Consider the following 15,491-nt stretch of genomic DNA (forward strand, 5'->3'; position numbering starts at 1 on the left):
AATATAAATAAAAAAAAAGAAGGATTAGAATATACAGTAGGACGATTGTATATTAAAGATCTACATCATGAAAGAAACAGTTAGTAAATTCAATATAAAAATAAAGAATTTATTGAAGGATCCTCATTATACCGTGGCTTGGGTCTGCGAGATTGACAACCTTCTACACGAGCAATTGTGAAGCTTGAAAATCTGAATGTATGAAAGTATGTAGATTGAATGTATTTATGTTTGAAAGGTGTGCATTTTGTATGGAAGTTTTATAATGCGTAGAGAGATTCTTAAGATATTCGTCGAGTTCGAAGTGTGTTAATGTGAGAAATCTTCGTTTTTTCAGTATGTACGAAAATCAGGCCTATATAGGGAAAACAACGATGCGTCTCAGCGTTAGCTGCGTCTCAGCGTTAGCTGCGTCTCAGCGTTAGCTGCGTCTAACGCAGGATAATGTGTCAGCGCATGACGCGACATGCCTAGTAAAAAGCATACACGTGGTACGCGTTTCGAAAAAGATAAGAAAGAAAATCCGCATCTCACGCAGAGAACTGCGGTCGACACAGAGCAGTGCGGCAGACACTACTACATTTTGAAGCAATTGCAACGATCTAATGCAACAGTTAACTATATTGCAATGGTCTGTTGCAACGACATAGGTTAATGCAACACGATTTTGCAACGACGTGTGCTAATGCAACGTCTATTGCAACGGTTAAAGTCAACCATTGCATTAGAGTTATAAATGCAACATCATTTAAGTAATATTGCAACGGACAATACGAAACAGTTGCAATAGTGAATATATATCATTGCATTACCATAGGCCCGACCACTACCCGCGCTTACTATTGATTTCCCTCCTTATTCCCCCCAATTTCTAAAACCCTATACACACGTAGGCCCACTAACTCTTGCTGATCACCTTCTTCGATATTTGGCAATTGAACTCCTCACACATACAGTTACAGGAAGTTACGGAATCTCTTCTTCACCGGCACCGACACTGGTGCCGAAAATTACAATCTTCACCGACGCCGAAAATTCTGTCCCGCACTTCTCTTCCGCGGTGTATTTTCAAGTGTAATTCAGCGGCTTCACTTAACCCTCGTCGGGAATTACGTCGGCTCTTCTTCTTTTCTCAACGCTCGCCGGAATTCACTGCTTGTAGTGGTTGGTATCCCTCCCTTTCTCCCTCTAAATTATCACTGCCGCCGTATATGTTACGCAATTCAATTATCTACATAAAGTTTTTATATCCCGTGATAGATTTATGCATTATATCTTTTCTAGTCTTTTATGTACAACACCACCTACATTATGTTCCTAAGAAAATACAATCTGCATCCCTGATTATTAGCATAATAAGTTGTAACCACAATTTTTTTGGTATTATATATATATATATAAACTAATTCTTGCAAACAACACTGTTGATAACTTTTGTATATTTCTATAGGTACATGAAGCAGACAAAAATGTATCCCATGATCAAGAACAATTGCAATCGCATAAATGACAAGTTCTTGGCTATGGATCTTGCCTAAAAGTGGAGCATGATTTTGGAATTAATTGGACGTACAACTAGCTAGAAATCTTATTTTTTTGGTAATATATTTACGCTACAATCAAGTAGATATTTTTTGGTGCATACATTATTTTAGGTTGGAAGTAAATATGTTTTGGTGGTCAAACTACTCTTGGGATTTGATATATATATATATATATATATATATATATATATATATATATATGAAGTATTATATTAAGTACTTGGTATTGTAAATCGTCAAACGATTGGATGCTATATTTGGATATATTTATGGCTCTTTTTGGAATCTAAATTATCATCATGTTTATTTGGAATTTTTTTAATTATTTCAGCTTTGCATCAACATCAAATTAATAGGTCAATGTATCCATATTTAATTTATAGATACGTTGTAGTAGCTTCAATATGCAAAAAGAGGAAATTGCAACGGTTCATGGGATACTATAGAGGCGTTGCATTAGATTTTGAAATGTGTTGCATCATATGTGATGCAACGGTTCATGGGATACCATAGAGGCGTTGCATTAAACTTTAGTTGCATCATACGTAATGCAACGGTTCATAGGATACCATAGAGGCGTTGCATTAGTCGATAAACATGCGTTGCTTCAGATATATTGCAATGGGTATTTGGTGTTGCAACTGGCCGTTGCATTAGGCGTGCAAGATCGTTGCATTAGAGCTAATGCAAGGGCAGCAACAGCAACGGTTGCTCACCCGTTGCAATAGCTCTATTGCAACGGTTATTGAGTCTATTGCAACGATTTTCAGGGGTTGCAATAGCTCATTTATGTAGTAGTGAGACGCATGGAACTTGAGTTGATCACTTTACTTCATTTTCCATATTGCACTTTTATTCTTGTAATGACTTATAAAATTCATAACTTTCTGTACAGATTGTAAAATTGAATATGTGATACACCTATGGATAGTTCAGTGAGTTATTTATGTTGTGTCCAAATTTTACAAGCGTCTATTGGCAACTCGAATTATGGTGATTTTATACTGAAACCGGTCAAAACAGGACCTTTATCCAATTTGTTCTTTAAAATCTAACTTATTGAACCTGGTTTGAAGTGAGTTTGGTATGAACTGTCTAGACACCTTTAAAGCATAGACTGGAAATTTTCACTTAAAATGGACATTTTAAGACCCCCTTTTTATTTATTTTCTTGATTAAAGAGAAAATCTGTTTTCTGAAGTTTAGTGATTTGTATGAACGGTTTTGTAAAAATAAGATAAAATTGCATAAAATTCATATTAACATGATTTTTACGTTTATTGGAAAGATACTGATGTCTACTTTAATGTTGATGTTTTTATTTTTACCTAAATGAGTTTAGTTTGAACTTTATTCAAAGAACAAACTTATGTCATACTGGACGAATTGAGTTTTTCATAATCATTTTTTTATGGTTTTTAATTAACTGTACAAATTTTATTTTTTAGAAATTCCAAAACCCATTTTCCGGAAACATCTTGAATTTCATAGAAAAAATATTATATCTCAAAACATATTTATATAATACAAAAGAGAAATGAAATAAAGTACGAAATTGAAACTAATTATAATTACAACATCATATTTTCTTTTTTTATTGAGATGTTTATGCACAACTCTATTTGATTTTTTTAGGAAAACATGTTTTTTGGTGATGAATAACAACTTGATTTAAGAAAAATCACATAAACACATTGTTTCCTAAGAGTCTCTCCATTAGAGTTAACTATTCTAGGTGGGGGTGATTTAAGGTTTGGAACCTATTAGAAATTCCACATACCCAAACCACTCCAAAAATTAAAAAAAAATGATAAGAAGAGACAAAGAAAAATTTAGTATGTGATTAAGAAAAATAACAAAAACTTGAACTTTACCTTGCTAGCTCAATGATGCACTTCCTTTTTGCAAATTTTTCTACTTCTTTTATGTGATTTTCTTAATTTCTAAGTGAGTTTCTAAATCTATTATTTTATTACTAACTTAAATCTTTTTTTTTGTGTTTTTCTTTTGATGAACTTCTTTACTTACTAATCATAACTTTTGCTTAGATGGAGAAATTAAGGAGAGTAGTAGAGTACTAGAGTTAAGTGAAGTTGTGTGAAATTGTTTTGTTGAGTGATTTTTGTGTGTGAGAAGTTGTTTATGGAAGTTGTTCTTCAAAATGAAAACAAGGGGGGGGGGGGGTTATAGGAAACTCAAGTGAAGAATTAGGGTTTGAAGGAAGTAGAAAATGAGATTTTAAACCCAAAAAATCAGATTTTTTTTCCATTCTAAATCATCCTAATGACATCACTCTAATGACATCACCCTAATGACATCACCAAATCTCTTTAGAAACAAAAATATTCTTATTCTTTTTGTATTTTCTCATCAATGAGGCAAAATTAGATTTTCATAAGATATTCTTCCTAAAATACATCCTAATACGTAGAAATGCATCGAAAAACGTGAAAAACAAAACTGACTGGATTGCTGCGCCAAACGCAGGAGCCTGCGCTAAACACAGATACGTGCGCTAGGCGCAGGGAACTGTTGTGCGCTAGACGCACAATCATGCGTTTGGCGTATGGTCGTGTGCCTAGCGTACAACTCAAATCCGGTGGAAAAAATCCGGATTCTTGCCGTTTACATATGTGATTTGATTCTTATTCTCACTCCTTTTTATAATTCTTATTCGTTAACTAATGATAAGGATGTGATTAGTGGGTAAAAATATATTCTTGTTCTTTATTCAATGAACAATGACTTGATCATCAAGAAAACTGATTCCCGTCAGTTTGGACGGGCGATTAAAATTCCGACGCCCAATCGCGACTTATTTTTCGGATTTTCGACAAACTAACTTCAAATAATTAACGACATTTGTTAGATTATTAAAGACGAACATGATTCATCAACAAATCATTTTATTAAAAATGGTGGTGATAGTCGTTGACTACGATTTTCCGAAAATCATATTTCTAAACCGCGATCGTGTGATGAACACGTAAAAAAAGGAAAGCTACACGACCGAATGAAACTCGCTTTCCGTGACGAAAACGTGCCTCTAGCGGGGTGCGTGCGCGCTCCACGATCTACGACGGTTTTCATGATTTTATTTTTATTTTTTGAAAAAAAAACTTTATTGTGACATTTTATGTATAATAGGGGTTCAAAATTGGTGTATACACTTCCCCGACAGAGAAAACCCTGCTAAACACGATACGACAACCAACAACAAACTTTCACTGCTCAATTCCCAATATATTTCGGAGGGGGGCTGCGGGGGAGGTGGTGGTGGTTGATTGGTGGTTAGAATTAGGATTAGGGGTTAATATATATATATATATATATATATATATATATATATATATATATATATATATATATGTAAAATCCAAGACAAACAAATGCCATGCTACCACATGTATTCCACCCCCCTCCGCTAGACAATCAAATGAGACATTAAACAATAAATACGTGTGTTTCAAAACTCCAACCCATGACCTCTCATTTGATATGCTAATGCACTAACCGACTACACTACAATGTTTGGTCTTTTTTGGGGGGGAGGGGGAGAAATCATTTAAATACAAGATAATATTTCTATTTTGGAAGACTTAAATGCACTATGGTAAATAATCTAGGACGTGTTGCCCAAGACAAGAACTAGTTAAGGTTTGAAACAAAAAATTAGGATTGATGACTAACAGAGTTAACCACCGTTAGTCATTAAGGATATTTTGATGTATTAGCATGAAATTCGAGGGTGCATGGTGAATTTTGAAAAGTACGAGCGTACCTATTGAATTTTCAGAAAACTCGGGGATATTTGGTGAAATTGTAAATCAATGTATAGCTTTGAGCATCTATATCTCATATATATAAAAAAAATATTATGTTAAGTATTTCAAAAACATATGTTGAAATACATCTAACAGAAATATCATATGAATATGATTTTCCATGCGTATAAAAAGAAAACAAGATACCCAAGTCCCAAAGTATGGAAAAGAAGGGGTAGAACGTAGAACTAAGGAACTGAGGAAGTAAAACTCCAATCGCCGTCCCCTCTCTCTCTTTTCTCTATCTAAAACTCTAACTTCCCCTACCCTTTCTTCATCAATTAGGGGCTGCCATGAATGATTTCATCCATGGTAAGTCCCCTTTTTCCCTTTATTTTCTGTTTTTAGTTCCTTTTCTTGTTTTGTTGAATAAATTAGCATCTCTTTATAAGATTTCTTCAAATCCTGTTATGGGATTTTTAATCGCTATTGTGGAGACCTCCTTCTCCCATATGGGAGTTGTGAGTATGATTCTTTTTGTTTTTCGAGTATGAGAAATTGTTCTCATTGGTTGAAGTTCGAGACTCAACATGAAAATATTGGAATCTCATATGCGGATAACATAACTCGATCAAGAATGCTCTTCCCGAACTATGTAATCATGATAGACTTCTTCATCAACAACTGCTTGATTCAGCAAATACAAGAGAGTTGCGTTGTTTTCCTCTAATTCATTGTAATTTATTCGAAGATGAATTTGATTTTGTATCTTATTTTTCTTTAATATATATTGTACATGCCGTTTGGCCTTTAATTAATAATTTTTTTTAAAAAAAAAGTAAAACTCCAATCACTAACGAATTCATTAGTTTTTATTGGGGTAAACACTATACTACTATGATTGACATGACCAACAAAATCATTATTATTACAAATTAGCAACCCCAAAATAGGTGGGAGGATATTGTCGTTTTATTTATATTTGTATTTTCTACTACAACTCTTGTATTCACATTCTAAGTTTCAGAAGAGAAAGGCCTCCTTTTATTCACATTCTACCTATACACGAATCTCTATGTTGTTAACCCCAACAAATGATTAGTTTTACCACTTTACATCCCATATATCACTATTTTTACCACTAAGAACAAGGAAATAGCAAAACTGAGGGCTCTACATGCAATTTTCTGCCAACCAAGTGAATGTTGCTAAGTTTATCACTGCACCAAATTAATTGCTCCGTAGTTATTCTTGGCATATTCAATACCCTTGAAACTAGTCTCAAATCCACCTGCGAGAAGAAATACAGAACATCTGAGCCTTCTTCTTCTTGATGCTTTTGGATTTTTCTCAATATGCATTTCTCGCTCCTTGTTAATTCTTTCAGCTTCTTTTCTTTCTGCAAATTCAAGAGCAACATATTGCTTTCAATGTCAAAAGTACGAGAACTATAACATGAAACTAATACATTTAGAGCATGCTCGGTATGAAATCTTAAGTGTTGGACATGGAAACAATGTTACGATTTGTTTGGTATGAGGGGTGCTTTTAGTTTCCGTTTCTTTTGGACAGCTATTTCAATCAATTACTATCCTCCTCAACTCTATTGGTCTGTAACACATTAAGCTAATAAGTAGATAAGAGTTATTGTAACAATTCCTTCCCTCTACTTCTTTATATTCCCTTCCCTGTCCATGAGTTAAACAAACATGTACGTAGTAGAGCAAAGAACTTGACAATGTTCATGATGCAAGGAACTTCAATTAAAAAATATCGACAACCTTTTGGAGACTGGATCGAATTTCTCCTAAGAGACTGGCATCTGCTGGGTTTTGGAGTTCAACTTTGGAGGCCCTTCGACATTTTAGCAAGACAACATTGTTGGTGTCTTTGTCAGTTTTAATGAACCGCCACAATATACGAATTGATTCTTCAATGGTCTCTACAAGCTGTAAGCTAGTTATGGCATCTTTGCTGCTTAACACTTTTCTTTCTTTCTTTCTATCCCTCGTATTATCATCTGCAAGATAGCCAAAAACAGTCAGTCTGATAGCTAATAAGATAATCGTATATCCGGCATATGAACAAATCTGACATTTCAGTAATGTTGAGAAGAGTTCGGTTTACTTGTTAGTTGTTTATACTTTTTTTGAGATAATAGTTTACACTTTCTTCGAGATGATAGTCGTTTATACTGTTTTGAGATGATAGTCATATATACTTTAATTAAGATGACAGCTTTTCTGTACTTTTTGGATCGACGGGTTGCTCTAGTCTGATCATAGGAAGAGCTACATTATCAAGAAAGAGGTCTGACCTCGAATGAGAGGTACTTGGAGAAGATTCCGTTGAACACAGCGTTTCTTGACAAAATTTTGCACTCTGAGACCTTGAAAGGGCTCGTCCTCTAAGAATCTTGTCAATAGAACTTGAAATGTCTGAAATTTATCTGCAACTTCGTTGTATCGGTGAATTCCATGTGGATCAATTTCCCATAACTCCAAGGCCTTACCATATTGCCAGCGAAGGAACTCCCATGAAAGACACATCTGGCCTACATACACCATCTCCAAGTCGCTCTCCAGTTCTTTGGTGAACTTTCTCATAACTGGCTGATGGATTTCTGTTACTGACTTTGGCTTACAAGGCCAGCAATCAAGAGAAACAATCGTTGCCAATGCTGGGGTTGAGATTTTGTTCTTTGTAAATGATTGAAGTGGATCTTTCAGCCGAAGAAAGCCTGCATATTTTCATCATGTGATTTAATAGTATAAAGAAATTTATCAAAAGAGCTTTGATAATCATGCAATGATAGGTTGAAAAGTAAGCCATATTTGAAACCATGATCATATAATTAAAAAGGGTTTTAAGAAATGTTGATTAGAAAAAGTAAGCTAATTTTTTGTTGCTAAGCTTTGCCATTTAGTAAACTTATTTAGCAGATGGATTTTCCTAGTTGAGTAAATTTATTCATTTTCAGTAGTTCTCATGTCAAAATCACACAATTGGAGTAAAACATAACTAATGCATGTATTTTTGAATATGGGCTGATGAAATAGACCCATCAAATATCCACATATGCATCACTCATTTTTAGGCAAACTTCAACATATGCAAGAAATTTTCCATCATCCATATGTTCTTTTCAGACATCAGTACACCATTTCAGCCTCTCAGGCGTGTGACATGCTCAGCAGTACTATGCAACTTGCTTTGACAACTAAAACTTCAAAATTAAGTAAATTATACAATAAGTTGGACTGCTAGAGTGTGACATTCAAACAATTTCTTGAACAGCTCATGAGTTATATGCCCATCGTTGATAAGGTGAAATTTCACTAACACTAAGAAATGATATCTAATATCTTTTCCTTCTTAGCTAACTTTATTTTCACAGTTACTTCAAATGCAGGGTTACTAGCAAAGGCCAAATACTGGAAGGGACAATCTTACAATATTTTAAATCTTACTTGTGCTGATGGAAGTACATATAATATAGAAAGTGGGATATAACAAGTAATACATCTAATTTAACAAGTACATATAATAAAGAAAGCGATATTTACCAAGTAATACTTAATTAAATAATGAATATCATAAACCGACCTACCAATTGCATACATTTTTTGGTAGTTGAGGATATCCAATTTCCTCATCCTCTCTTTGTAGGTTTTGTAGAACTTCTGCAGGTCATCTACGGTACCCCCACGTTGATACTTCTCTTCAATCTTCCAAGGCTTCAGATCATCTGTTATTTTCGGAGACTCAGACTCTTCTAAAATAGTTGGAAGTCCTATTGCTCGAACCTTCTTAATCTCCATTTTTAACTGTTCTACTAAATCTTGATGCTCCCACTGTGTTTCCAACCCGTTTTGCTCGTCGGAATCAGAAGATAATTGCTCTCCAGAACTTACTTTTTCTTCATTTTGTTTGCTGTCAGTTTCTGTTTCCCTGTTTGCTTCATGTTTTTTAATTGAGTTACCTTTACCACCTTCTAAATTGGACTCCAAATTCTTAAGCTCTTCTAATATATCTTCATCCTCATCATCACAGTCATCAGCTTCATATCCTTTGCTCAAATTTTGCAATTCTATATCTTCTTCTGTTAAGGCTTGCTTCATCAAATTCACCTCATCACAACCAAATTCCATGGAAGTATCTACCTCAAACGCCCTCTCGAAATCAATATCAGACAGAAATCCATCACTAAGAGAATCAATAATCGAACTCCTAAAGCTCGACTCGCTGCTCGGACCTATTGAATCCGAATCATTATCCGATACCAAAAAATCATCATCACTAGCATAATGACTACTATTTCTTATGACATTTTCATTATTCACCAAGGAATCTTCATCAATACGAAACTGACTAGCATTTCTCATGACATTTTCATTATTCACCAAGGACTCTTCATCAATAGGAAACTGACTACCATTTCCCATGACATTTTCATTATTCACCAAGGACTCTTCATGAATGGGAAACTGACTACCAGTTTTCACGACATTTTCGTGATTTATCGAATCATTCACTCGTGCGCTCACTTCGTCCCCATGTCCAACTTTCATTTCTTCTAAATTCCCTCTTACATCACCAAAAACAACACTAACACCATCCTGTTGAGAATCCTCTCCATTTGAACTGATTTTATGAATGTCTTTCTCGGAACAAACATCACCATCTTCAACCATATTTTCAACATGCAAATCATCATCTAAACAATTCTCATTGCTCTTTCTATTAATACCTTCACTTTCTGAACTAATTACATGCTCATCAATCACTTCACCAATTGAAATTTCATCACAAGGTTTAGAAATTACATTAATTTCAGAATCCACATAATCTTCCTTATTCTCAACATGAGAAAATTTATCATCTGAATTTTCATATAATATTGAATTACTATTATTTTCAAGAAATTCTTCATAAGTTGGGAAACGAAACCTGAGAAAAGGCTCTGATTGCTCTTTTTCCACTTCAACTGCATCATTATCATCCTCCACCTCACTCATATTGCCATTATTTTGGTCAATTTGTTGTGGCTGAATCAAAATTACATTGAAAATTTTCTTCTGGGTTATGAACTTTTCCTGAAATCTGCAATAAATAATTCACAATACTCATATTAATTAGTTAAAATAGAAATACCATGCAATTCTACTAAGAACCAAAAAACCCAGAAAAAAAAATTACCTGAAAAGACATTTCCTTGTGAAACCAAACAGAGTAAAGAAAGAGACCCACAAAACTTTGAAGAAGAAAACAAATTTTTTAAAGAGAAAAACGAAATGGGTTTTGTGAAAAAACAAGTTTTGAACACCCATCATAACAAAAAAAAAAATGTTTTTGATTCAAATGGAAGAAAAAACAGGGGAGATAAAAACAGAGGAGTTTTTATTTATTTATTTATAGCTCGTTTGAATTATTATTTTTTAAAATTTTTTCTTTAGACCCACGAGATTCTGACTTTCCACCTATAAGTAAAAACATGAAAAACAAATCAGGTGAGAAAATTAAGGGAAGAAAATAGGGAATTAAGAAGCAAAAAATTGACCTAATCAGAGAGAGAGAAAAAAAGTTGTCAACAAGTTTAGAGCAATATAAGGAGGAGCTTTTGTATGCTATGAAAGGGTTTTAGTAAAAGGGGTTAGAAAATTTGAAGGGGTTGTTTGTTGTTGCATAATTTTCATTGAAATATGAAAGGTGTAAATGTAGTTGGAGGGTCCATTTTTAGGGAGTAGACTGAAAGAAGAGAAGAGGAAGTCTCTGAAAATGAGCAACACATAATTGAATGAATATTTCTGATTCAGATAATTCATAATTGTTTCGGTCGGTATGGTCGATTTTTTGGATATATATGTTTCGTCAACTCGGTTTAAGATGTTTTATTTTAGTATACTTCATATGAGTATTGGATATTTTTTTTTTCTTTTTTGGTGTATTTGAGGGCTGTTTTTTCCACACGGAAACTTCGACAGTAAAGTAATTGTTTAATGTTTATTTTGTATCTTTTGTTGGTGCTACAATAAGTTGTCGTTTGAGATAAATATGTGTATGAGTCTGTATCAGTGTGAGAAGTTGAAATGTCAATGAATTCTATCATTCCATGGTGAGTTTTACAAAGGCGATACCCGAACTCCCGAAGTCCTGAACTAAGATTTCGAAATTCCTATATTACGACAAGTTTTTAGTGTTTTGTTTCAAGGTATATTTATCAGTACGTCTCTCAAGAAACCTAAGGTATGTACGGCACAAACTTTTAAATAACTTTTAATGTCTTGACTAGATTAGAATACTAATAAAAAAATTGAGGTGATGTGAACGATAGGTCACAAGTTTGAATCTCCCTCCCCTTCTTTATACTACTTTCGTCTCATATGGATTACAAAAAAAAAAGGTAGTGGCCGGTGTAAATAGTTTTTAGTAATACACGTACTGTTTAGTAGTGTTTGTCAAAAGATACAATTTTTAGCTTTTGGGGTAAACAACTACTTTGACAACTTCTTTTACCAAACATCAATATCTTATACCGTTGCGCTGCTTGTACATCTAACAGCTAGAAATCAACCACTAACAACTACTCTCACATCTAACAGCTAGAAACCAACCACTATTGTTGCCGAACACGCCCCTAATATGAGACGTGATGATTAATACTCTTTTTTCTTTTGAGGGGAATGATTCACACTCGTTTGGTTATGGTCTAACTTTGCAATTTAAGTAAACTATAAAAAAAGGTTAACTAATTGCAAAAATTGTGCAACGTAACTACTTTTACATAATAATTTTTAATGAAAGTATCTTAATCACTAAATTAAAACACATAATTATTAACCAATAAACCATAATTATCAACTGAAAAGCGTAAACATTACATATTCCAAAACAATAACTTTTTATCTAAACCTATAACCAACAATTGAAAATAATAACTATTAATACATATAACAAAGAACAAGCAAACTACTCGGTATCCACCCAAGACCATATTTTATCTCGAAAACTATGACTAATAACATGAAAACTATTACTAATAACGTGTAAACAATTACTAATAACTAAAAACCATAATTGTTAACCTTAGAAATATAATTATTTATCCAGACCCATATATAACTATAACTAATAGCTCGTTTTTAAAAAAACTATAACTAATAGCATGTAAACTATAACTAATAACATGCATGTAAACAATTACTAATAACTAAAAACCATAACTACTAACCTTATAAATATAACAATATACCCAAAACTATAACTAACGATAAGTAATTACCATAAAATCATAATTATTTACCCAAAACATATACTACGACTAAAACTGTAACTATTCACCTGAAACCGTAACTAATAATAAGAGATACATTAGAGTTTAGACCCATTGCTGAAGGAAAACAATGAGTTTTGAGAATTAAGAATATACATTCTTTCTAGAGAAATTAAGAATATATATATTTCATTTTGATGTAACAATGGCATTGTTTAAACGGGAGAAACTAAACTAAGCATCCTCAAATTCTCATCATCAAGATTGAAGAAGACGCATAAAAGGATGTTAGTTGAAAGCTTTAAATGTCCGAAAAAGAAAGAGATGTAGGCTTTTGAGAGAAATGGAAGTTGGGTGGAGAAGAGGGAAATGACAGTGTAGTGGAGAGAGAAATGGGAGGAGTAAAGGAGAGAGAAATGAGAATTGGGAGTGGAGATGAGCATAGGAGAGAGAAATTAGGGTTAACAGAGGAGAGAGAAAAGATAAATGAAATGTGATGGTTTTACTAGCATAACTAATAGGCCCAAGCGCTTAACTAATTACTGTTAGCATGACATCAATTGGTGTCACGTTAACACTAACCTGATACGGTCTTTTTCAAGAATTTGTGTATATTTATATGCTAATAAGATTTAGAATTAGGAAGCTAAGATATGAGGATTGATTTACCTTGCATTATTCACATGATATACAAGTGTACACCATATATAGGATACAGGTTTATATGCATGCGATGTGTGCATTAGTTTCAAACTTCTTATTCTATTATATACTCCATTTGTATTATAGTTATGATCACAGTTAAAATGTGAAAGATTAATAATTATATAATTAAGATATATTAATTCGCTAATACAAAAACTAATAATGGTTGTGAGTGATTTTAATATTTTTTTTTTTGTGAATCAATTTTGAATAAAAAGAATAGACATAATGAGCTGGTTTGACTGAATTAAAGAGTGTCAAAGGTAGTAAGTGTTTTAATTTTTCAGGTGGACGTCATGTATATCACCTTCTCTTATAAAAAAGGTCAAGATATTTTATCCATTTAATTTTTTGATTGAAATATTTGATACATATACCATTTTTAATTTGTTTAAAACAAAATTTTGAAATGAGAAATAGTTCTTAAATTAATTTTTTTTGTACCCTTTTTTCATTCCATTAGATCATTAAGGATAAATAAGTATTTTCAGTGGGGTTGTACCATCTTCCTCCACTCTTACCTAGATAAGCACAAGAGCCTAAAAACAAGTAATATATATAAAATAGGAAATAATCATAGATTGCCTAGAATCAATGATAACAAAATATCCTCAATCAAATTAAATATACAAAATATCCTAACATACATATGCCATTAGACTGTCAATGCAGTTATTTACATGTAAATTTATCCATATAATTATATATATATAATTGTCTTGGCACTACCAAATGTTGCATTGGAAAAATATTCCATCCTTTTTATATTGAGCATAACTATAACATGTTTCTAACTGTGATAAGTTATAACAAAGGATTTTGGGAAGAAACTTGGGGGAAAATAAGGAGAGTTTTGAATACAGTATTAGATACGTGAGTATTTGTGTGTGTTATACTAATTTATATCGATTATAAATTTTGAGTTTCTCTATTGAGTTTTCATGGAACAAAATAACAACACTTAACTATTAAAGTTTCTTTAAAAAAAAACTACTAAAGTTGGTAAATCATTTTAGGTGGATATTCTATATATTGGTTTTGTCTTTGACAGTTCCATGTGGTCAAAGAGTGAAAAAAAGTGTATGATAAATGACTTTTTAGATACAACTTCTCAGCCAAAAGCTGATTTTGATAGCTTTTATGCTGGGCTTTTGCTTTTTCCATTTATTTTGTGTAAGAGAACCAACATTAATAGCTGATTTCACTTAACATTTATATATACAATCAAAAGTCGAACAACCAACATTGACAATCAGTAAAAAAAAGTTAGTCAAACTAATCAAGTTAAATAACCAACAACCAATTGTCAAATACTCATTACATTAGCAAATATGTTTATTCCAATGAAGCCCTAATTTCTTTAACTTAAAAAATATAATAATTAAAACAAGTTTTAATAAGTACTTATATCTTCAAATTTGTATGGTTGGTCATCCTGGTAATCCATCCGTTCCTTATTAATTAACCCAGTTGGAATCTTGACATTATTTGAAATAATTAGAATATTCTATGTTTTTCTCAATATGTAGGAAAAAAACATAATTATGTGCTTTCTTGTTTGATTCGTCTCAATTAGTACTTTGATAATATCAAATTTTTATAATTTTTACAAATACAAAATTAGAGAAAATTATAGTCAAAGACGTACATTGACAAATGTGCAAGTCAAAAAAACATCAATAAGGAAAGGAGGGGGTATAGTTTATTAACTACTTCCTCCATTTTTTGATGCAATCAACCTTTGATTTCTGCAATCCACTAACCAAAAAGATAAATTTTGCATCTCAAAAGAAATAGAGGAAGTATACTTTAGCAAACATATCAATAAGTATAATTAACAAACTTCTCATACTAAAGAGGGGGAATTTGGTTAGAAGTCGCCTTATTTCTTATTTCGTAAAAAGCAACTTAAACTTTTTTATTAAAAAAAAACACTTTTATGTGTTAACTTTTAGAATACTTATCTGGTTCACAAGATTCGGCCCAGAAATCAAACTCCTGATCATTGATCTTACATTATTCTTTTTTCCTCTCTTTGTGCATGGAAGTTACACACATTTACTCGAACATAATAAATTATATAAGATCTTTTCTAACCATAGATTAGGTGTTTACACAAAGGGTTCTGATATATGCAACATTAAGGGTTAACAATAAGAATCATATACATTACCTAATGTGGAATTAATGTAGTAAATTATGCTA

At 32.5% G+C, this 15,491-nt stretch overlaps 1 protein-coding gene across 1 annotated transcript; it reads right to left on the reverse strand.

The window, feature by feature from the left end:
- Positions 1-6,215: 6,215 nt before the first annotated feature.
- On the reverse strand, positions 6,216-11,285 carry LOC104906207 (hypothetical protein). The gene is made up of 5 exons (XM_010694934.4): positions 10,508-11,285; positions 8,919-10,411; positions 7,626-8,048; positions 7,090-7,328; positions 6,216-6,707 (listed from the first exon to the last, which is right to left on the reverse strand). The coding sequence occupies exons 1-5, from the start codon at positions 10,639-10,641 to the stop codon at positions 6,450-6,452; spliced, it is 2,547 nt and encodes an 848-aa protein (XP_010693236.2). The 5' UTR covers positions 10,642-11,285; the 3' UTR covers positions 6,216-6,449.
- Between the last annotated feature and the right edge of the window lie 4,206 nt (positions 11,286-15,491).

This window comes from Beta vulgaris, chromosome 2, assembly GCF_026745355.1.
Source record: "Beta vulgaris subsp. vulgaris cultivar EL10 chromosome 2, EL10.2, whole genome shotgun sequence".
NCBI classification, from domain to species: Eukaryota; Viridiplantae; Streptophyta; class Magnoliopsida; order Caryophyllales; family Amaranthaceae; genus Beta; species Beta vulgaris.